The sequence below is a fragment of the Rhinoderma darwinii genome, chromosome 13 (genome assembly GCF_050947455.1).
Source record: "Rhinoderma darwinii isolate aRhiDar2 chromosome 13, aRhiDar2.hap1, whole genome shotgun sequence".
Taxonomy (NCBI): domain Eukaryota; kingdom Metazoa; phylum Chordata; class Amphibia; order Anura; family Rhinodermatidae; genus Rhinoderma; species Rhinoderma darwinii.
In genome coordinates, this window is record NC_134699.1 from 29,667,054 (window position 1) to 29,692,498 (window position 25,445).

At 43.1% G+C, this 25,445-nt stretch overlaps 2 protein-coding genes across 2 annotated transcripts in view; both read right to left on the reverse strand.

Moving 5' to 3' along the window:
- Positions 1–25,445, reverse strand: part of RPL27 (ribosomal protein L27) — a 397,834-nt gene that overhangs the window by 129,772 nt on the left and 242,617 nt on the right. The window lies entirely within an intron of this gene.
- On the reverse strand, positions 15,825–22,516 carry LOC142665475 (amine oxidase [copper-containing] 3-like). Its single transcript, XM_075845179.1, has 4 exons — positions 20,876–22,516; positions 20,004–20,289; positions 17,081–17,210; positions 15,825–16,250 (listed from the first exon to the last, which is right to left on the reverse strand). The coding sequence occupies exons 1-4, from the start codon at positions 22,464–22,466 to the stop codon at positions 15,966–15,968; spliced, it is 2,292 nt and encodes a 763-aa protein (XP_075701294.1). The 5' UTR covers positions 22,467–22,516; the 3' UTR covers positions 15,825–15,965.

Consider the following 25,445-nt stretch of genomic DNA (forward strand, 5'->3'; position numbering starts at 1 on the left):
CTACCAGAGTTTATGATACAAGTAAAAGAGAACATAAACTTGTTCTGTATAGATGAAGGTTGGGCCCTCCAAATAATTACCTCTGATTGGCCCACGGTACCTTAATGTGACACTGGTTTCACTGTATTTTTCTGGCACACAAGTCTGGCATGTACTAGTGGTGTTCTGTTACATGTATTGCTTCATTATTGTGTTTTATGAATGTGTTTTTGTGGAAAATATGAATCATTTTAATCTTCTAGTTAAGTCAAAGGTATATGTCTTGTTCCTGGAAAGCCATGCTTATTTTCAGAAGTCAACAACCTTAATAACTTAAGATCCCTGCCCCTTATCACTCCACTTCACGAACCTTGACAGGACGGAAATCACTTCTATTGTAAACAGAGGCCTAATTATGGGGAGGAAGCAGATTTTTTACTAGTTTTAGTCCCAGAAAATATAGATATACACCACACAAACACCAGCAAATTCCTCACACGACACATACCTAAAGATCTATGTATGTATTGCCTTTCTATAGCAGATTGTAAGGATAAGTATGGATAAATAAATCCCACCTCCAGCCCAAATGTTGCAGTTGTCCCCAAGATCAACACTACAGTCTTTGCTTTCTAAGGCTGAAAGGGACGTGTTGTAATTCCCAGTACAGTGATTGGTCAATGCAAACAATGAAAGGGTTGCAGCACTCCCAGGATTGCTGTGGCCCTTTAATTGTGCTGATTGGTAGTGGTCTCAGAGTTCAAACCCCCACTGATTAAACATTGATGGCTTATTTAGGCCACTCATTTTGTTTTATAGTTCCATAATAGTTAAAGAAAATAATTTATAATATGGCAATAGATAATATAATTCAGTACTTTGTAGCACACTATACTATAATTAAAGATTGGACACCAGGCTGGAGGCCATGGGGGAAGGCTGACAAGACGGGGTTTGTAGGGTAGGGCCAATAGTAGAGGAAGGAGATCGTGAGGAGGGAGGAGTTATACTTTGCACAGCAAGTGGGAAAGCAGAAGTGCACAGTTAGTAGAAGTTCTGCTCTTCCTACCTTAGTCTTTGTGTTTTGTTTAACACCCCATCCCCTCCACCAGGATCTGTCGTGTCGGTTTTCCTAATGGGTGTTGGGCGTGGTGTGAGTTATGTGTTCGGTGTCATGGCAGCTTTTGGCGAGTGACAGTACTTGGTGGTAAATTGGTGGCGGGGGATTAATTGTGGTATGGTCCCCCCATTTTATATGAAGACTTTTTGGTTAGCCTAGCTAATTTTGGGGCTTCAGTGTGGTGCCCCTGTGAGTCGGTGTAAGGAAAATAGCCTTTCTTATGGTGCCCCCGAGGCAATGGTGATGGCTGGGGTTAAATGGAATATTTTGGCTAATTGGTGCCAGATTTCATAGCTCGAAGTACTCTCTCTTTTTTACTGTGTATATCTGTTTGTGGTATGACTGAGACGTTGGATGCAATATTTAAAAGGGTACTTATTTCTATATGTTATTGTTTGTCGGATTGGGTTGGCCGGTAGTTGTTTTGGGTGGTATTGTGGTGTAGGGTAGTAACTACTGAACTGTACAATACCAAAGTCAGTAAAAGATAGATACTAGATGGAGTAGGACTTACTAGCTTTGGGGATTATCCTTATAGAAAAAATGTACTTCTCAAGGGCAGATATGTAAGCCACAAGAATTTTTGATTTATGAACGGTCAAGTAATGATCTCCCATCCCTGTCAATGTATCATTTCTATTGTGTAACCTTGCAATTGTGAGCATGTGAGAATGTGAGCGTCTGTTTTCTGTCTCACATCTGTCAATTAAGTTAATTTACCACTGTCTCTCTTTTCTGCAGGAGGTGGCGGATTGGGAATCCTCTAAAAAACGATTGGGTCATTATTATAAGGTTTGCCAACGCCGCAGGGATTGACACAACTCAAGGTGATATCATGTTGTGTTATCAGTTGTTTCCATAGGACTGTAGGTCAGCTTACTGCAGTATACTAGCTCGTCCTGATGGTGCTGGTGCCAGGACGATGTCTGCAGCGGCGCCAGGGAGTAATGAGAACTGCAGGAACAGGGAGAATTGAGTATCTGCATGTCTGGCCTGAAGTTTGTATTACTGTAGCAGGTCTGGGGCCTGTATTTGTTTAGGTGGGCGATCTGGGGACTGTTTATTTAGGGAGTCTGGTCTCGTGTCTGTATGTATTATTGGGGTGTCATCTTGGGTCTATATTTATTTATGGGTCTCATCTTGGGTCTGTATTTCTTTAGGGGCTCTTGTCATTGTGTTTGAAATGGTGTAGGTTGGGGACGTGTTCTATATAAATGGTCAGGGCACAAGGGAAACATATTTGTTTTTCGGAATGTCCCTTAAGTCCCTGCTCAAAAGTTGCCAAGCATGCCTTAAGTGCTGCTATGAGGCCCACGGCCTGGCATGGCTAAAAAATGACAGCCTACGATATGTAGCTTGCAGGGAAGACTTCAAAAATTGGCAGATTATTGTGCAGATGTTTTCATATCAGTGCCACAGATCCTTATATTATAAAATGGCTGAGGTCCAAGTTCAAAGGCCTTCACCAATGTTATCTTCTTGAAAATGGCTTTACTATTGTAATGTATTTTAATGCGGGACAATGGGAATACATAAACGTAGGGGGGGGGGTATAAATCAGAAGAGATGCGTGAAGGCTTGTCATTGTGAATAATGATTTGTAGAGTATTTATCAGTTTTTGTTGGACTTGATGGCTGTGGGTTTTTATTTTTTTTATAGGCCACATGTCAGCTTTAACACTGTGTTTTGTTTTTTTAATTCATTTTATTTACAATGTTGCAAACAGGATTAAATTGTGCACATTAATATATCTCAAATGTACAGTGAAAGGAATATGTTCAATCACATACGATATGATGAGTAAAGTGCAATAGCAACATTCAAACATTTTTAACTTTTTATACAAAACCATCAATAAAAGAAAACAACTGCAGAACTGGTTGTCTTTGCCGCTAATAAGTTGCATGAGTGGGAAAAGAGCAAATCACGCATTGTGAGTTAAGAGTCCTCCAAATCAATGGACGCTGAGGTGTCCAACCACGGGCTCCATACTTTATAGAATTTATCTGGACAACCCCGATGTTGATAGACAGGGCGCTGAAAGAGAAATGTGAAAGAGAAGGTGGCCTGTCTGCCTTCCAATGCATTGCTATAACCTTCCTGGCAAGAAATAAAGATTCTTTCAAGAATAAGCGTTTGTAATGTGGCCACTGCTCCTCATCTAGAATGTCAAATAAACAACCTTAGGAGATATAGGTATAGGGGTAGGCAAAAGGGATGTGAGAAAGTCAAACACACATGTCCAAAAGGTGAAAATGTAGGGGCAATCCCACATAAGGTGCCAGAAATTTGCCTCCCGTTGGTAACACCCATTTTATGTAATCTGGTAGGTGTTAAATAAGACTGATGTATAATGCAAAGCTGAATTTGTTTATTATTAATTGCCGGAGATACTGACTGGTGAGAGCTCAACACATCAGTCCTAACGTCAGTGGTGAAATCTGGTTTTTGCATCAACCATTTATCATATATTGGCAATGGTGTCGAGGCCACTTTGGTGGAGAGTAGATGTGTGTATAATGCACATATAAGGCCCTTAGGACACTGTGATTTTAATATACCAAAAAAAGGATACACAGATATGGCAACAGTACTAGGTGGTAATTGGGATTGAATGGCATGTCGAAGCTGGAGGTATCTGTACCATTGTAGTTTAGGGAGGTGGTGGGTCACCTGCAATTGAATAAATGTGAGGAAGGAGCCGTCATTAAACACATCCCCAACCCTCAATACTCCTAGTTCCCGCCAGAACTGAGAATCTGGAACGGCCTGTACGGTTCTCACCGGTTTGTTTGTGGATCCTCTGTATCGTCTGAGAGATGGTGCTTGTAACCCAGGGCAACGCTTGGCACAGCAGGTTTAGAGGCAGTCAGATGAATAGGCCAGAAGTCAGGATAGGCATCAGACGTCGTTAGGGGTATGGATAGCAATAGGTCAAGGCAGGCGGCAGGCAAGAATAGTACAAGTTCAGGCAGAGGTCACAACGGGAAATCCAGACAAAGGCAGAAGGCAAGGTAACAGGGAAAACTGGGGTACAGGAAAGCTCACAGGAATAACTTGGTTAAACAAGCAAAGATCAGAGGGATGGCAGGTCCTTAAATAGGAAGTCTTAGGATTTTGACACACGCCGGCCCTATAAGAAGGGAAGAGTCAGCGCGCGCACCCTCTAGTGGCTGCAGCCGCACATAGTGTATGATGGCTGTGGAGGTAGGTGAGAGATGCAGTTACCTGACGACGCCCAGAGCCTGCAGAGCATCCGGATCGGGTGAGTGGAGCTCGGAACGAGCATGAGGGAATGCAGGGTGCAGGAACCGGAGCAGAGGCCATAGAAACAGCGTGGAACGGCACGACAGCCGTTACAGCGCCATACTGCCAAGGCCACTCTATGTTGGGAGAGCAATGTGGTTGACCTTGTAAATTGAGGATATTCTAAATAGCTAATCAGGCTGTTCCCAGCCACCAAGGAGGCCAGGTAGTAAGTCGAGTCTAACAAAGGCATATCTAAAAACCAGTCTCTCAAACCACGCAACTGGCCTGCCAAGTAATAAGTGTATAGATCTGAGAACGCCATTCCCCCATCTATTTTGGGGGGCTGTAGAATAGTTAATTTATGTTTTGATCGAGAAGAGCCCCAGATAAACGCTACAAGCATAGAATTTATAGAATGAAAATACGTCTGAGGGACTAAAACCGGCATATGTTGCAATATGTACAGACATTTTGGCTGAACAACCATTTTAACCAAGTTTATGCGTCCAGCGATTGATAAAGGTAGTTTAGACCACAACCACTGTGTTTTTGCACCTCCATTGTAACGTTATGATTACAATATAGGCCATAGGTCTGTCTTACCTTTCCTCTCTACAGAAAGCACAGCAGAATGAACATACGGTAGCCAAACTTATTCTTATTTCTGAACACTGAGCATGTTACACACATGGCCAGTCAGAAACAAGGGATTATAAATCACGCTGACTATACCTTTAAAAGGTTTTGTACCAATATCTTAATAAATAAGATTGAGGTGGATACAGAAATTATGGAAAATAAATCGTCCACGGCCATTAAAGGTGGGGAACGTCACACTAGCAGTCCCTGAGGTTAGGAAAAGACAACACCGATTCCCAGGACCTTCCTTATGTAGATGTAACTCGGGAATCATTGGATTTTGAATAATCCAATGATCCACCTGTTACTGGATAAGGAAGAATTTTCCCTAAGAATCACAGTCACATGGGTCAACCCAAATAGCCGTTGTTCCTAACTTTAAGCAAAACTGACCATAATTAGGTGGGGATTTAACCTTGTCCTGGCGGGAAATCTCCCGCCAAAACTCTGCTTGAATAAAGAAAAATCCACTATGGTCATTAAAATCCCATGTGGATCCCTCATGGCCCAGAATCCCTTCAATGTTGCCTTGGTTATCCAGACATCAAGGCTTAGTTCAGACGTTGTGGATTCCACACTAAAAAATTCACGATTACAGTACAATGCATGAGGATATCCACGCGAAGTTCAAGGCATGCTGTGGCTTTTCAAATCCTCAGAATGTCAATTCAGTCATGGATTTCCCCCTTTGCAATGCATAGGATACAATCCTCTGAAATATTTCTGACAAAATCCGCAACAGACCCCACATGTAACACTTGCAGATTTGCAGAAATATCTGTTGCGTCTGAAGTCAACCTTAAACTGTGCAGTAGTTTCCCCATAGGGATTGGGTCCCACTAAACGGATCATGTTTTACGTTAGTATGACAGATTTCTTAGCTCCTATTTCTGTGTGTTACATCTTGTCATAGCAAGTGTGTTCTTACGGCAGGAGTGTATAAATTCCCTCAGAGGCCTCCTCATGCTCTGTGTTAAAATGAATATGATTTCAAGTAGAGTACCATGACATGATGTTCGCCAAACGATCATTTGGCCAACAACCATCATATGTCCAGGTCAGCTCTAGGCTGACTAGTGTTTTTATTGTTTACAGTGCTGAGCAACTCAGTGTGGGTGGGACTGCAATGTGATTGACAGTTCTGCTCAGGAACTAGTGGTACACACAGCCATCAGCATAGTAAATAATAATGTTCAAAGACACATTCACTCACACACCTAAACATTTAGGCTGGATTCACACCAGCATGTTCGGTCCGTAAAGGACGGAACGTATTTCGGCCGCAAGTCCCGGACCGAACACACTGCAGGGAGCCGGGCTCCTAGCATCATACGACGCTAGGAGTCCCTGCCTCGCTGTGGGACAACTGTCCCGTACTGTAATCATGTTTTCAGTACGGGACAGTAGTTCCACGGAGAGGCAGGGACTCCTAGCATCGTACATAACTATGATGCTAGGAGCCAGCCTCACACTCAGAGTGGGGAGATGTATAGGGTGAAGGCAATCTACTGCCTGCCATTGACCTGCATAGATTTCTTATTTGTATATCAGACATTATTAGTATTTTTTAATTTCTTGCACCAGACCTTACTAAGGCTCTTCACACGTTTCGAGCTCTATATAGCCATAATAGAGCACCTATTAAAATATATGGGTCCCCACTGTACCCACAGTGGATGCGCCTTCCATAAAGAGGCACCATTACCTTCTAAAACTTCTAATATATAGGCTTTAATGGCATGTAGGCTCTTGTATATAATACATGCCTGAGCAAAAACAAGTTTTAATCACTTTGTGGGAACAAAGAGTATCAGCATTAAAAAAAAAACAAAAAAAAAAAAACGCATTCCATCATAGTTACCAAATATGACCACAATTATAAAATGTTTTTTTTTATATGTTTTTATAATATATCATGCACTGTGTCTTCCCATTCATTTGTACTATATTCACTTAGTTAACATCTCATGCCTACGCCATACTCCATATAATTCACTGGGTGAAGAGTTTGTCTATGCAATAGGAAACAGATGGAGCGTCATTTAGTGCTTTGTTTCTGAAAAATCCCAAGGCCGGTGCTGACTATGCATACAGCTTACTCGTAGTTATACATTGACAGAGGATGTGGAGACTTGTTATTCATATGAATTATTTTCCTAGAAGGCATAACAGTCCCATGAGTTAACTGTAGACCAGAACTGCGCACGTCTCGCACCTGCTCTGACCCTGAGGTTACTAAATGTGCAAGGAGTTGTTGGACACTAGGCACTGGGAAGCACAATGAATAACTGAAATAATTAAATATAGGTTTCGGAAGATATAAAGCTAAAATTGCATTAGCCCTAACTCCTGGAAAAACCTAAAGTTCAGCCTCTGGCCAGAATTATGGTTCTCTTCTTGGCCCCAAAGTTCACCACTAGGCTGCAGATGAAACCAGTTAAGCAATGCCATGAGCCAATATGGAGTTTCTATAGAAAATATAAAACTATACCAACTTAGTGGTTTATTTACTCCAATAGGTTAGAGAGACCTTATAGTAGATAGAGGAAGCGCTCTGTAAAGATTTCCATGGACTGCAGGAGGGTGCCAGGATGATCTGCTGGTTCTACACAATGGTGAACAAAATGCTAAGGTATGGGGGGATGTACTGCTTTGTAAATTCTTTTTGACGTGTGAGCTACATATTAAATCATCACCTCTTAGTGTCACAAATAACTTAATATTGGAAACATTGGCCAATAGAATTACAGTGATTATCTCCCAAACCACTTGCAGTACCGAGAAGTCACATAAGAGGGCCCTAGGGAGCAGCTTTACTACTCACCTGGAGCAGACTATTTTTAGAAACCAGGTAATGCTGAGTGTACTTTATGTCCGTTCTGTTACACGGTGCAGTATAAAGTCTCACTTCCAGCGCTTCAGGGACTTGACAGGGAATAGTAGCTGCTTGTAATAAAAATTACATCATTAAAAGGCCAAATGATTGGAATACAGTAGCATGCACTTGTATGAATGGAGAATTCCTACATGGAGATATTAGGTACAGATATTTTAACTTTAGATCTAGCTGCTGGAAATACATATTCTTCTATTTTAGGAAAGTTTGAAACTTCTAGAAGTCGGCCATATGATTTTGCTGTTAACCTATTATTTAAAGGGGCTGTCGCTTTATGTTAGAAGCGGATCACAGGTTGTCCTTCTGCTAAGACCTCCCAAGTCAATTATGTTTAATTTCTCTGCAGTGCCACCACAGGGGAAATGAAGCATTACACATTACCCATTAAAATCAATGGGCTGTCCATGTAAAGCATAGTCCTCCACAGCAGGAGATGTCTTTTTATAGCCCCTCTCCACCTTGAAATTCCTCTTAAAGATCATCATTGACAATTCATCACTCTTAAAGTTGCGTACAAGAATCGCTTATGGAGTTATAAGGAATGGAGTTCAGTTGTTGTAGATGTAGACTGTAGAAATATTATTTGGATCAGAGCTGTCTTATATGAAGTGCCCCACGAGTATGTACTGGTATCTGTAAACTATAATTGGGTTTGGCCACCCGGCTCAGGATTGTCATATTTCCTGTAAGCCAAGAACTGTATCAAGACTCATGCAGCTAAAGTCCATCCATTAGACCTACATTGAGACCATTTTTCAGATGATTTGGGGGTTGCTCATACCAGCCGAGTATTCACAGGACAAGTTTTCAAAGCACCTTGTGATGTGTTTGGTGATAGAAGAAAATAGGGGAACCGTGTGACTGCTCTTAATGGTGACATGACAGCTATGACGGTTCTGTTATCAAACTAATCCCAACAAATCTTGATAGATCACATTGTGTTTTAATGTGTTCCGTCAAGTTTCTTTTGGGTTTCCATTTTTTGACAGCAAGAAAAGTATTGCAGACGATGCTATTCTTGACATCAAAACACTAGGGGTAAGTTCACATGTAGCATAAATACAGCGCATTGTCCGCAACACATTTTGTTTGAATAAATCTCATCCACCTGCTGCATAAATAGTGAGTGGAAAAAAAGCTCAGAAATTGACCTGTGTTGCGGTTTTTTAATCCGCAGCATGTCCATTGTATTTGCCTAATCGCTGCTTATTTTTTGTGTGTTTTCCCCATTGAATTCAATAGGAGGTAAAAGCTGCAACAAATAGCAGCGATTCCCCCGCAAAAAATCTTATACTTAGGCCTCATGAACACGGCCGGGCCCGTACAAAGTATGGGAGCACGGCCGTCTGTAAAATACGAAAAGTAAGACATGCTCCATAATTCCCGGCACGGTTCTACTGCATGGACACCTATCTGTAGGGATACGGAAAGGTGTCCGCGCCCAATAGTACCGAATAGCACACGATTTTTTACGGTTGTGTGCATGGGGCCTTACCCAGAATTCTGTTTCTTCGGCCAGGCCGGCCTCCTGGGATGATGACATTTCGTCCCATGTGACTGCTGCAGCCAATCACAGGCTGCAGTGGTCACATGGGATAAAATGTCATCCCAGGGCTGCAGAATGTCGGAGGGAGGCGTCGCCATGGTAAATATCCATTTTTTTTTAAGTGGAGGATTACCGCAGCGGACATTCCATCAGAAAAACTGCCCAACAATTTGGTGCGGTTTTTCAGCCAGAAGGCGGTGACCAGGGCAGATACGCTGTGTGCTTTTACGCAGCGTATCCACCCTGTGTGAACATGGCCTAGAACGTCAATGGAAAAGAACCAGTGGCGTAACTACCGCTATAGCAGCCGTAGCGGCTGCTACGGGGCCCGTGGCATGTGGGGGCCCGTGTCGCCCACCGGCACGGGCCCCCACCATGGCCGGAGGCTCCGCTAGCTGCCGCTACGGCTGCTACAGCGCGACGCCACTTAACATTATGGCAGAGCAGGGAGGTATCTCCCCGCTCTGCCATTAAACGGGTTGTTCCTACATAAGACATGTATCCCCTATCCACACATGTGTGATCGCTGGCAGCGGTAAGGAGAACAGGGGACCGAAAGTCCCCTGAAGTTCTCCATCACAAACCTCGGACTTCCGGGGTCTGTGTCGGCAGCTCCGTAGAAATGAATGGAGCGCCGTTTGCGCTTGTGCGCATGCGTGACCAGCGCTCCTTTCATTTTTATTGAGCTGCGCAGACTCCGGAAGTCAGAGGATAATCATGGAGAACTTCGGGGGACTTTCGGTCCCCTGTTCTCCCTATCGCTGCCAGCAATCACACATTTATCCCCTATCCTGTGGAGATCCTGTGGATAGGGGATACATGTCTTTTGTAGGACACACTATAGGTTGGATTTTTTGGGGGGGAAGGGGCTGCATGGCGTTACCTACAGTGGGGGCTTTATAGCGTTACCTACAGGGGGCTGTAGGGCGTTACCTACAGGGGGGGCTGTTTAGCGTTACCTACAGGGGGGCTGTATAGCGTTACCTACAGGGGGGCTGTATAGCGTTACCTATGGGGGACCTGCATAGCGTTACCTACAGGGGGGGCTGTATAGCGTTACCTACAGGGGGGGCTGTGTAGCGTTACCTATAGGGGGGCTGTATAGCGTTACCTATAGGGGGGGCTGTATAGCGTTACCTACAGGGGGCTGTGTAGCGTTACCTATAGGGGGCTGTATAGCGTTACCTATGGGGGGGCTGTATGGCGTTATCTACAGGGGGGGTCTGTATGGTGTTATCTACAGAGGGGGCTGTATGGCGTTATCTACAGGGGGGGCTGTATGATGTTATCTACAGGGGGGGCTGTATGATGTTATCTACAGGGGGGCTGTATGGCATTATCTACAGGGGGGGCTGTATGGCGTTATCTACAGGGGGGCTGTAAAAAAGGCACTATCTACAAGGTGGGGTTGTGTGACACCCAGGGGAGGGGGGGGCCCAGTCAAAAGTTTGCTATGGGGCCCAGTCTTTCCTAGTTACGCCCCTGAAAAGAACCCAACACTAGTGTGAACAGAGCTTTAACTAACTGCTATTCAGTTTTTTACACAGCACTTGAACTTCTCATATTGCGCCCATTTCCAGCATTTTTTGTTTGCATGTTTCACATTTGACCTAGATGAGTGCATAATGTTGTTGGAGCAGTTTAATCTTCCACACATCTGGTAATAGTTTAGCGTTTGTAGTTAACTACGCAGTTGTTTGTTTCTTCAATGTGGATCTTGTTTAGTCATACACTTAGTAATATATAGAATTCGTTGCAGCATTTAGATACAGCTCTGAGACTCTGATTGTTATACGAATATGGATGAGCAAGAGCGTTGTCAGGCTATGTTCACACCGGTTGGATTTGACCCAGACGTGCAGTTTCATGTGCCATGGATTCAATGGGGCTAATCCGCATGTGGAAATCTTCTGGCTCTTCTGTGCTGAATCCATGGGAATAAGTAGCACTTATTCTCGATGACTTTTTTTTAACCATGCTACGGGCAAAAATCAGCGTGGATTTTTTTTCAGCATGTGAACGGGGTTGCGGAAACCTAATTTGCATACATTGAATGTGGATTGTTGAAGGATTTGATGCAGAGTTCAGCATGGAATCCACGCCGGAGTCTGTTTTAAATCAGGCACGTGTGAATGGTGCCTTATTTCTATAAAGTGGCAAAAACCTAAAAATTCAGGGTTGACCTCAATGTCACATGAAGATGAGATTTGGGGACTGTTTGGCAGGTTTCACGTGGAGTTTTCGGAGTGACCTGGGATTTTGACTTGACTATCTCCCTTTTTAGTTGCGTTCAAAGAAAATGACCTGTGGCCACCACAGTTTGAGGACTCACAACTCCCTATATCTCAGCTTCCTGGCCCACTGTGAGTGTGACTTGGAGATGGGGCATTGGTGTAAACTGCCGACGTACCTTTATTTAATTCCATGTGGAGGTTCTGCTCCACTTTTTTAGTTAATATGTCTTTTCCCTCGGGGGTGGAGATGTACTCTCATAATCATTTGAATGTGTAACACCAAGACAGGGGAAAGTGGAGGTTCAGAAGTTCCTTGGGAGGACCTGGAGAATTCTTATTGAAGACATCTAAGGAGTTTGCAACTACATTTTTATTGGCCATTATATATGTACAAGGTTTGTAAAATCAGATAGTCGACCTACAGTAAGTGAACATATATACTTTCCGCAAAATAGGCCGCCAATACTAAGATTTATATAGCAATGATGTTGTCTCAGGCAGCATACAACTTAGGCCCCATGTACACGACTGCATTTTTCCCCTCCCGTAAATACTTGCCATAAATACGGGTCCTTTGTCACACATATTTAACTCGTATTTACAGACCCGTGCCCGTAAATACGGGTCCGTTGTCATCCGTATTCCACCTGTATTTACGGACCTGTAAAAAAAGGGGGGCTGGAAATTATGTCACAATCATGTCCAAACCCCTTAAAAGGGTCACATGATCGCTCAGACGCCATTTTCTCTGCTTCTCTTTATTCAAAAATTGAAATCCCCTGATGTCGCATAGCAACGCTCCCGTAATTACGGATGCACACACATAGCCACCGGTAATTACGGGAGCCCCATAGACTTCAATGGGCCTGTCCGTGCCGTAATTATGGCCTGAAATAGGACATGTTCTATATTTTTCAACGGCCCGGGCACCTTCCCGTACGCAAATGGGAAGATACCATGGCCAATAGAAGTCCATGGGCCCGTAATTACGGCCCGTAATTATGGGCGTTTTTACGGTCGTGTGCATGGGGCCTTATGCCTCTACCAAGATCAACAGAAGTTGAGCATATCACGCATTTTTTAACCATTTTATTATACATATTTTCTAGAAGAAAAAAAAAGTATTTTTCTAGTGGCTGACTATTCATTTAGACAAAATGCAGATGTACAAAGCAAAATCAACAAAAAATTTTTTTTTTTTTAAATAATAACTTTTATTAATTAATTGACTTTATGTGGATAAACTGTCGGTACATGAGATATTTTTATATCAATATTTGTTTTATAAAAAAATTGTAATTCCTAAATTCAAATGGATGTGAATATAATTATATGTTCCCAAGCAGAGTTTCTACAAAGCGAAACACAATAAAAGTAATTTGAAGGAATGTTTTTTAATAAGTGAGGGCCTTATAATTGGTATTACCCTCTATAAACCTTTGAGTTGTATGGAGCCAATATATGGCCCACATAGTAGTCTATGGGCCATACAGTAACTGCATATGATTTAGATTTCATATGAAGACTGTAAAGGATCTGCCAGGCACAGCTTCAGGGTTAACGCCCATAGATAATCAGTCTGCACCTGCTTCTATGTCTGTGAGACTGACTCCATCTTCCACCACTCAGGGTGGCAGGCTTAGGAGTGGGAGAACCTATCACAGCCTGGCCAGACTGAGCTATCTCCCGCCCTCTGTCTATTTATTCCTGCCTTTCCTGTTCCTCCTTTGCTTGTGATTCTTCTCGTTTGGTTTCCTGGCCCTGCTGCAGCTTCTTGTACCATTGTCCTTGCTTCATATTTACCTCGGCTTGCTGACTACTCTCCTGCTCTGCGTTTGGTACCTCGTACACTCCTGGTTTGACTCGGCTTGTTTACTACTCTTCTGCTCTGCGTTTGGCACCTCGTACTCTCCTGGTTTGACTCGGCTTGTTCACTTGATGCTTGTCATCCCCACAGTAGAAGCAGAGACCATTCTTCCTGCGGAAATCTCTACGTTGTTGTGGGGACACGGAGGCCCCGAGTTGCATAGGTACCTCCGAGTCTTCCGGGGAGGAACGAAGCAACGGAACCTCGGGAGGCATCATGGGGGAGTCAGAGGAGAAAACATCAAGACGTTCAAGTCGTCGTTCCCTGAGACGTCGGTCAAGTCGTACCGCTAAAGCCATAACCTGGTCTAGGGAGTCAGAAGAGGGATAACTAACTAGCAGATCTTTCAGGGCGTTCGACAGACCCAACCTAAACTGGCACCTTAAGGCAGGGTAATTTCATCGAGAACTGTGCACAGTCTGGGCTCAGGTTCAGAAGAACCTAGAGGCGTCCCAGAGCATACAAAAAACTCAGGCAGATAGAAAACGTTCTGCTAACCCCTTGTTTATGGTCGGGGATCTGGTGTGGCTATCGTCAAAAAATTTGCGCCTTAAGGTCCCGTTCAAGAAGTTTGCTCCCCGGTTTATAGGGCCGTACAAGGTCATTGAAGTCCTCAATCCTGTCTCCTTCCGACTGGAGTTGCCCCCATCTTTTTGTGTACACGACGTGTTCCATGCCTCCCTCCTTAAACGCTGCTCCCCGTCCTTGGCTCCCTCGAGGAAACCTCCGGTCCCTGTTCTCACCCCTGAGGGGGCAGAATTCGAGGTGGCCAAGATTGTGGACAGCAGGATGGTCCAAGGCTCCCTCCAGTACCTGGTCCATTGGAGAGGATACGGGCCTGAGGAGAGGACTTGGGTATCCGCTCGGGATGTTCACGCTGGGATATTGGTCAGGAGGTTTCACCTTCGTTTCCCCAGTAAACCAGGTCCACTTAGAAAGGGTCCGGTGGCCCCTCATAAAAGGGGGGTTACTGTAAAGGATCTGCCAGGCACAGCTTCGGGGTTAACGCCCATAGATAATCAGTCTGCATCTGCTTCTATGTCTGTGAGACTGACTCCATCTTCCACCACTCAGGGTGGCAGGCTTAGGAGTGGGAGAACCTATCACAGCCTGGCCAGACGGAGCTAGCTCCCGCCCTCTGTCTATTTATTCCTGCCTTTCCTGTTCCTCCTTTGCTTGTGATTCTTCTCGTTTGGTTTCCTGGCCCTGCTGCAGCTTCTTGAACCATTGTCCTTGCTTCATATTGACCCCGGCTTGCTGACTACTCTCCTGCTCTGCATTTGGTACCTGGTACACTCCTGGTTTGACTCGGCTTGCTTACTACTCTTCTGCTCTGCGTTTGGCACCTCGTACTCTCCTGGTTTGACTCGGCTTGTTCACTTCTCTTGTTGCTCACGGTGTTGCCGTGGGCAACTGCCCCTTTCTCCCCCTAGCTCTGTGTACCCTTGTCTGTTTGTCTGTCGTGCACTTATTGAGCGTAGGGACTGTCGCCCAGTTGTACCCCGTCGCCTAGGGCGGGTCGTTGCAAGTAGGCAGGGACTGAGTGGTGGGTAGATTAGGGCTCACTTGTCTGTCTCCCCACCCCCGTCATTACAAAGACATTCGGAGGCTGTAGCAGAGATGGTATTCTAAATAAGAAGGCACCACACAGTGTGTCTAGGGGTCCAGAATCACAGGGACTCTGTGTGCCACCATATAGGCTTTGTGCATGGCATGTGCATTGCATCTTAAAAGCAATATATGGGCTGGTTTGTAGCCCCTCTGTCAGTCCGCTTGTCCATCATTGACCATTATTCTGGGATCACTACATTTGTTCTTCAGTTACTAGATTAAAGGGCTTGTCTCATAAAAAAAAGAAACCCTGTCCATGTGTCTAATAAGGGCATATGGACATTATAGAGGGGCGTCCCCTGCTCGGCATCCTCCTCTATGAGCGAGAATGGAGAGTGGCTACTGTTCTGCCGGACTCGAGTTGTATTTGTATTAAAAGGACGACCATTCATCTGAATAGCCGCCATGGACTACTACATTTATTTCTCCCGCAGAGGTCGATGCAAGGGAAATTCTGGTCTGGCTGCGGCTCCCCTGGCAAAATCAGCTTTTTGCCGGGGGTTTCGGGAGCTGATCACCCCAGGGTCCGTATTCTGAGAAAACAGCCCTCTTTAATAAATCCATGGGGAACTCTCAAAATGGTAAAATATAGAATTATAAATGTTATAGTATTTTACTCCCAAATATTAATATTGTTTAACTGCTGTATTAATCAGTTATGATGAATTATTCTCAAACGTGATTATCATGTCGCTTCCTTTAATAGATGTTCATTATTATACAAACTGCATGTGTTTTTTTTTATAAAACCACACTTATACAGACCTTTATATGATCATAAGTATTAGGGAATTACTCATATTACTTACAGTAAGAGCTTTCGTTATAAATTCACAAGATTCTTGAAGCCTTCATAAGTGAAAGGAGGAATCTTGGGGGCACAGGATGATGTTTTAGATAAGCAGGCAATTTGGTTCACTTGACAAGACCCATAGTCCTGTTCACTCTGGAAATAAACTGCATCTGGTGAATTCACAGAAGGATCTATGTCAAAATAATTGTAGGGTCTGAGAAAAAATCCCACAGCGTTGCCGGGAGTAGCCGTGTTTGGAAGGTCCTCGGAGTGTGGAATGTGAAGGAACCCAACTGTGATCCAGGCAACCAAGTCCTAAGGGGAGAGAGACAACTGGTTGGACTACAAATAGGATTATTTTCTTCACAAGAAGTGTATAAGGTGCATATGCAAATTACATTTATGAAGAGGGTTAAACTAGGAATGTAGGTGGTTTTGTGCCTACAGCTCTTATGCATACCTATTTGTCTCCATGGTTACAGACTACAAACAAACCTTATGTGTAGTCTTATCCTGAAATCCTGTGAAACTCCCTGCCACCTCTTCTTGTCAAAACATGACTGCAGGATCAGACTACACACAGTCTTGCAGTCTCTGTATTATATAAGCTGTATACACAAAACGGCAGGATATTTCAAATCAAGATTGTTAGCAATACTAACACTGGTTACAAAGGTGTTCATATACTTCAAAAGCACCCTTATATTGATTAATTTACAGAAATGTATATGGTCTTATTTACTTTATGATTTACCACTCCATCTTTGTTCTGTATATTTTAAAGGGGGATAATGGGAATGATCATTAGAAAAAATATTATTGACCGCTATAAAGAAATGGAGCCCCTCTGCACATAGACCAAAAATAGATGTTTAAGCATAGACAGTATGTTATTATTTACCCCCCATTCTCATATATGTTTCGTTTAACCCTTATAAATTGATCTCTTTTTCTCCATACTTTTAAGCATGTACGTTACCTTTTGTTGTGTTTCCTTGTATCATTCAGACCTTTATGGAACTCAATAAAAAAAACTCTAGTCACCATAACGCTCAACCTGAAGTGCCTATTTAGGTTCCCGCAGAAGAAGGATTCATATGGTACCATATTCATGTTATTTGCCCCACATGTTAATTTTGCCTCACCTGGTTTTCTATATTCTCATTATTTATAAACTTAGAGAAGGTCACACTAGGACTCCAAGGATCATTCTGATTGTAGATGGAACTACTTTCAGGCTCTTCATCCTTACGTTTGGTCACTGCTAACTTGTATCTTAAAAATAATGAGATAGTGGAAAAGATATTCACATGGTTAAAATATTTGTCTTATAAATGAATCACAAGTTCATTGCTCATTTATTATTATTTTTTTGCTTTTGTGAATTTGGAGGTGTGCTATAATGGAGCATAAACATTGCAGTCCACCAAAGTCATGAGTATATAGATAATTATAATGACAGACAATATTTAGTGCATTTACCCCTAAACTAAAATCACCAGTCCTGAAAATGCATCCTTCTACAGGTAGTTAAAATTCTATTCCACCATTACTTATATCAATGATGGGTTGCAACCATTATAGTCTCCATTACAGCTTATACATGGGTTATCATTAGGACTTTGTAGTACAAGACAGATTCGTAATAAGTATGCATGAACCCTTAAAGTGTTGGGCTCATCGCAGGCTTTGGTAGTGCTAGGATATGACACCAATTTCCAACTGACAGGGTTTAACTGATGTGACCCCCACCAATCACTAGAACCATGGAAAGTGCCATGCCACTTTGTCTCCTGATGGCTCCGGACGGATTTTTCCTGGCAACTGCATAGACGATCTTGGAGTATAAAAACAATCTTCTAATATGTTGTTATTGTAAGATTCACTCCAACTGTAAGATGTATGTTGATTTACACCGCTCAGCCATACCATTAAAACAACTTGCTTATATTGTTTAGGTCCCTCCCCGATTATTAATAAGTTGGATGTATCTTCCTCTCCCACACTTTAGTCAAGATTATATATAGAGTGGTCAACCCTTTTAAAACCACCTGCCTAACATTGTTTAGGTCCCCACGTTCCGCCAAAACAGCTCTGTGCCATTGAGGCATGGACTTCACAAGACCCCTGAAGGTGTTCTGTGGTATTTGGCACCAGAACATTAATGAATGTGAATTTTGGGGCCTTGAACTCTTTGTTATGTTCCTCAAGCCATTCCTGAACAATTTTTGAAGTGTGGTTGGACGCATTTTGCTGCTAAAAGAGGCCACTGCCATTAGAGAATACTGTTGCCATGAAGGGGTGTACTTGATTTGGAGCAATATTCAGGTAGGTGGTACATTTCAAAGTAACATCCACATGAATGCCAGGACCTAAGGTTACCCAGAGCATCACACTTCCTCCACCGGCTTGTCTTCTTCCCATAGAGCATTCTGGTGCCATCTCTTACCCAGGTAAGAATTAGGCCGTTCACATGATTCATCAGACCAGGCCACCTTCTTCTATTACTTCATGGTCCAGTTCTGATTCTCATGTGCCCATTTTAGGTGCTTTGGGCAGTGGACTGTGGTCAGCATGGACACTCTGCAGCTACGCAGCCCCAAACGCAGCAAGCTGTGATGGACTGTGTGTTCTAAAATGTAAAAAGGCTACTTTTCTTTTTTGCGCTGACATATTACGGACGCATCACCCTTGACTCCCGCTGTTCAAAAGAACAGGAATTAGAGCACCATAGACTCTTATGGTGCTCTAACTCTGGTTCTGACGAAAAGTGGGAAGTTCGGGTGCACCCATATTACGCCCGTGTGAAAGCAGACTAAATGTTTGGCTGAATGGTGTATAGTGTATTACAGGTCTATGGCAGAAATTCAAATAGCCCCTGGTAGAGGTGTAGCCAGGGGTTTAGCACAGGGGGGTGAAACACATCTGAGTGGGCCCCAACCCAGTGGGGCCCCACACAGTATAATGACCCCTTAGTGTGCTCCACATTGTATAATGCCCCTATAGTGCCTCCCACACAGTATAATGCCCCATAGCTGCCCACATACAGTATAATGCCCAAGTATCTGCCCCTACACAGTATAATGCCCTCATAGTGCGTACCACACAGTATAATGCCCCCCATAGCTGCCCCACAAAGTATAATTCCCCTATAGTTTCCCCATACAGTTTTATGCCCCCATAGCTGCCCCATACCGTATAATGCCCCATAGCTGCCCCATACAGTATAATGCCCCCATATCTTCCCAATACAGTATAATGCCCCCATAGCTGCCTTCATACAATATAATGCCCCCATAGCAGCCCCATAAAGTATAATGCCCCCACAGCTGCCCGATGCAGAATAATGCCCCGATAGCTGCCCCATAAAGTAAAATGCCCCCATAGCTGCCCCCATAAAGTATAATGCCCCCAAAAATGCCCCCTATAGTATACTTCCCTATTGCAGCTCCCCCATAACCAGTATAATGCCCCCTTAGCTGCCACAACACAGTATAATGCCCCATAATGCCTAATAAAAAAATAATAAAATAAATATTTATCTATCCCTATTCCCATGATGAGTGCAGGAGATCCCTCTGCTCCCCCGCTCTGTGCAGTGTGTGGCTCTGCGCAGACAGGGGTGATGACGTCACTACAACGCGCCTGTCTGCATCGAGCCGCTCACAGCTGGACCTGGCATTACACAGATACAAACGCAGATGCAGTTAAAGCCAGGACACATCACCCGCTGTGGGACCGGCCCTGGGCCCCACCATCTCAGTAGGCCAGGAGCCATCGACCTGCTGCCCCACCCGCTAGCTACGTTACTGGCCCCTGGCTTTCTTATGAATCCATCAGTAGACTGGTCGTCTGGGAATGGTATTATTCAGGCAGCAGGTAAGCTGCATTCAGATCCTCTTTCAATAAGCTTACAGGAGGGATTTTGAGCATAACATCATGTTAGGGGATTGCTAATTGAACAACAACAAAGTAGTCCTACGGTTGATTTCCACCTAGAGAAAGTACATACCTACATTATTGTTTGCTATGATATTATTTCCCATCAAAGGGGAAAAAAAATCTCACCTGGCCCATCCCATTGCTTCCTCAACTGGACTTTCCTCTGGTAAAAAGTCTCCAGCAAAGCTGACTATCTGGACCCTGTAGGAACGAGGATGACCCCATTTGTTTGTTGTGTTGCTTGTGAAGTGGATATAACGGGGCGTCTTGGTGTTCAACTCAAATGCTGCTTGGTTCTCCGTCTCTAATACTTCTCGTACCACCTTTGGCCGCAGTATCTTGACGTCTGGTTGCCATGGTATGTTTACAGGATTAAACTTCATATCCTGAGTCATAATTGAATTGTCAATTCCTATTAAGATAAATAAATTAATGTTATCTTCCAATGTTGCACAATGACTGGGTTACACATTAATTAACACAACTTCCTCTGCTTATTTCTGCGGTTTTGATAATTTCCTGATAATATTACTTATGCTTCTTGGACTATCATGGGTTTTAAATCCGGATAATCAGCATACAAAAAAATAGTCTCGTGCTGCATTAACAGGAAATGACCTGATAGTCCATCAAGTGCCTGGCCCATGGTGTGTCCTCAGTTGCTCCACAGCTTCTGAAGATCCCGATAAAGTCATTGAACCCTTAGGTTCCCCACAGATTACAGCAGATTGCTAAAGTTCGCCGTTGCAGGACACCCTTTGATCATATTATTTTTTGTCTGACCCATTTAACAAAAAGGAATTATCAAAAATGAACAACCTCTTTAAGTTGCTGAATCTGTTTTATTTAACCACTTATGGCCAGTTTAAACTTTACAGTATTTACACACTCATTCATTAACTTATTAATCACATATGTAAATCTATAGATTATTCCATGAATGAATTACTAACCCAACATTCCATAATACATTAAAACTTTTGATAAATATGCCTTACCTCCAACATCCATATCCACCTTGTAATTTATAAAATGGGTGTGAAGTGTTCCCAATGTATGTTCACCAACCCTTGACCCATACTCTTTTCCATCAGCAAAGTAGAATGAAGAGCTGATATATCCTGTGGCATGCATCTTGGCCTCAATGACTCCATTTTGATAGAAGATGAAATCCCAAATATAATCATAATTAATGAGGGTAGAAGCGGCCCGGACAATCAAAACAGTGCTGGCCAGTCCTCCATAATACATGGAGTGCATATTGGAATAGTGTCGTCGAAGGGGTACACCCAAGTTTTGTTCAAAAATGCATATGGCATTCTTAGTCGTTTCAGGAGCCTCAGATTCCATTAGATAATGAGCATCAATATAAGTGGAAAGATAAGGACAATCAATGCCCCGTACTAATTCGAATGAGAATCTTCCAATGCCAAAGCTACCATCCAGGTATCTGGTGATCATCCCTCCTGGTGCATTAGATCCATAAATTGCTATTGCCTCTTGAGAACTAATTTCATAGGCAATACGTTCATTGTTAAATCGGATATCAAAAAGACGGAGACCAGAGTTGACATTTATGCCATATGTAAAGCTCCATGATAGGAAAGTAACCTGGTTTTTGCGAACTGTGTACCGATCACCAGCTGGATTGAATTGCAATGGTGCTCCCGGTTGAGGATGAACTTTTGGATACATAGAACCAATATCATTTTCTGGTTTAACTTCTTTGAGTTTTATCACCTCCACTTCCCCAGCATTGAACTGCTTCTCCAGATTGGCCATGTTTGAGAAGTAAGCACCATTATAGAAGACTTTTGTCACTTTCCACTTTGAGACATCCAGACTCTTGTGGTCAAGAAGTATCTCCAGTCCAACTGGATGTACCGAAAAACAGCTTTCTTTGACTTTAAGAAATAAAACAAACCAGGTGCTTCTATCTCCAGATTTGAAACCTCTTGGGACTGTCGTAAGAGCAGCAAAATTGGATCCATCATAACCAAGGGCTTTTAAGAACTGTGGTGCCGTAGAAAATTCTGTTTGATATACTAAATCATAAGCATCAACATACTCCTTACCAATTACAGGTCGGCGGTGGTAAGGAAGTTTTTCTTTATATTTTTCCAAAGTGATGTCATGGTAGTATGATGGAATGGGAAGCGGACCGACCACATATTCTGTAATGTTAGGTTCCTCTTGAGCTCCAAAGAAGACAACAGCAAGAGCTTCCCGTTTAGGTTTCTCTCCCCCTTGATCTAAGTAATCTAGAACCTTATTCTTTGGGGGGTATTTAATATCAACGTAGTAAATACAATTTTCTGTAGGTTTTGCATCAGCTGCAATGACAAATTTCTCGTCTAGATTTTTTTTCAGGTAGTCAACAGTGGCAGAGAACTCTTCCGGTGTCAGGTCTGAAAATATTGAGCCTTTGTCACTTTTCTGTTGTGCCACATTGGATTTAAGATTTCCTTGTTGCGGTTGAGAAGAACAGCTTTGTGTAGACTTTCCTGCTCCTGATAGTAAGACAGAAACCAGTGCCAAGATAGTTACCAATGCCACAGCCAAGAGAATGAGCACAGCCTTCAGGTTCATGATAGCGAGGAAAGAATATGGGCTAAGGAAGAAGAAAGACGCCCTTCAAACACACGGAATACATTTTCTAAAATTCAGAAGTGTTGCGTAACAATGACAAGGAGGGAGGGGAATTCAGAAAATAGCAGAAATCCATACTGAAGTGGGCTTAGTTCCCAGTTTGAAGAGGATAACATGGATGATTTTAATTGAAAGCATTCTTAGAAACTATTTTGGCAATAACATTTTTTCCAAAGTCTAAAAAGATCTTATCCAATGCTAGAAATCTATTGCAAATGCATATTTTACATCACTTCGAAGTAAAACCTTTTTTTATATATACCGTATATATATATATCTACGACATTTCAGCAGGAAATTGGAGACCTTGATCACAGGATCATTCATTTTAGTGGAAAATCTTGAGCTTACTCGGAAAAAAGGGAAGAAAGAACTAAAGACGTACAGTAGGGAAGACTTATAAGCAAAATGACCATAGTCTGGATCATAAATTCACAACCTCAAGTCCTCCGTCACCCACTTAGCTACTTAACCCTTTCATGACCAAGGGTTATTGATGCCCCATGTCCAGGTCAAATTTTCCATTTTTGAACTGCTTTGAATATCACAACTATTTTTACTTTGTTTTTTTTTTTTTACAAGACTTATGAGGCTTTCATTTTCTAGATTAGTTTAATCAATTCAATGTTTTTAATTTTTATTATGTGCAGACAAAAAAAGAAAATGTAAAAAAAATTTTTTGTAATTTTTTTCTATCTATCTATCTATCTATCTATCTATCTATCTATCTATCTATCTATCTATCTATCTATCTGTCTGTCTGTCTGTCTGTCTATCTATCTGTCTGTCTGTCTGTCTGTCTGTCTGTCTGTCTATATCTATCTATCTATCTATCTATCTATCTATCTATCTATCTATCTATCTATCTATCTATCTATCTATCTATCTATCTATCTATCTATCTATCTATCTATCTATCTATCTACACTGTAGAGCTCTGTAACAATTAGTCCTCTTCTCTCTCCGTCACCCTGGATCGCTGTGAGGGGAGAGTGAAGAGGGCTATATACACAAGACCGTGAAAAAAAAGGGCAGTCAACAACAAATCAACTGTCAGTTTTTCATGGCTGTTTTGCATCAATGTGTCTCAAAATTTAAATCCATTTCCCGGCTCTTTGACCGTTTTTACTGCCATTTGCCATCCGTTTTTCATGCATGTTAAAAAATTGATGAATTTTATTTGTTAGGGTTTTTTGTCCCAACCCCCTGAAAACACCACAGTGCCCATGTAGATAGTGATGCAATACCACTGTATATAGTGGCACATTGCCCACATAGATAGTACCAGTGCCCACATAGATAGTGCCCACTGTAAATAGTGCCACATTGCCCACATAGAGCCACAGTTTTCCCTGTAGATAATGCCCACATAGTGCCACACACAGTGCAAAGGTGGATAGTGCCACAGTGTCCCCTGTAGATAGTGCCAATATAATGCCACAGTAACCATGTAGATAGTGCCACACCCCCTGTATATAGCACCCCCTGTAGATAGCACCACACCCCCTGTAAATAGCGCCACCCACTGTAGATAGCGACATCACCCTGTATTTAGCAATATCCCTGCTGCAGATAGAGCCAGACCCCCCCCCCCCCATAAATGTCACCCCCTTCCTGTAAATAGCACCACTGTAGCTCCCTGTAGGAGCGGAATCCCTCTGGCCGAAAATTCCGCTCCTACAGGAAGCCCCTGATGTCTCTGTCCATATATGGACAGTGACGTCAGGGGTTAACTCTAAAAGCGGAATCCTCTGCCAGAGCGCGGATTTCGCTCCAGGAGTAGCCCCTGACGCCACTGTCCATATATGGATAGTGACACAAGGGGCTTCTCCAGTGTCGGAATCCCTGGCACAGAGAGATCTGACACTGGGGATTCTGCTCCTAGAGAGAGCCGCTGACGTCATTGTCCATATATGGATAGTGATACCAGGGGCTTCTCCAGTAGCGGAATCCCCGGCCAAAGTGTCGGCCGGGGATTCCAGTCCTAGAGAGAGCCAAATGGACAGTGACGTCAGGGGCTCTCTCTAGAAGCGGAATCCCCAGCCAGTGCGATCTGACACCAGGTATTCTGCTCCCAGACTCAGTTCAGGTGGCGTTATCTTCAGTGGTGGGTGTGATGCTATCTCCAGCGGGGGGATGCTATCTACAGGGGGGTGGCACTATCTACTGCGGGGATGTAGAGCGCTGGCCAGGGATTCCAATGCTGGAGGGAGCTTAGGTGGCGCTATCTACAGAGGGTTTTGCACTGCCTACAGGGTGTTGTGGGTGGCACTATCTATGGTGGGGGGCTGTATTCCGGGGCTCTCAAAGCCCCGGTCGACATGAGAGTGCAGTGCTGCTCACACTGAAGTAGCACTGCACTCATTAAACCCGTTTCAGGCTGTCAACTTTTATACACGGGCTAACTTCACGGGGCATCGGCAGTTAGAACGTATATAACCGTATGGCAGTTGTGAAGGGGTTAAGGTCCTTTTACACGGGGCGATTATCGTGTAAAATATTTTAATATCATAAATTGCTCCTTTGTCGTTGATTGAATCTTTTACGATGACCTAAAAACTATAGATTGTTGGCATTACATCCCCTTGTGTAAACAGGTATCTTCTAGTCATTAGCAGATGAGGCAATACTTGTGGAAAATGTTGGCCGAGTAGTGGTGAATGCTCAAATAAGCAAAGTCAAGCGATCTCAAAATTACAATAAAAACATCTTATTATTGTTACATATTAATGCATGTCTTTCAAACATTAATGACTCACTATATCATTGATCGGCAGTTGTTTTTATAAATTTATCTCCGATTGTAAAATGACCCTTACTCAGTAGCCTGAATTCTCCCATCTACAATGGATATAAACAGTCCACACACCCCTGTTAAAATGCCAGGTATTTGTCATGTCAAAAAATCAGTATAAGATG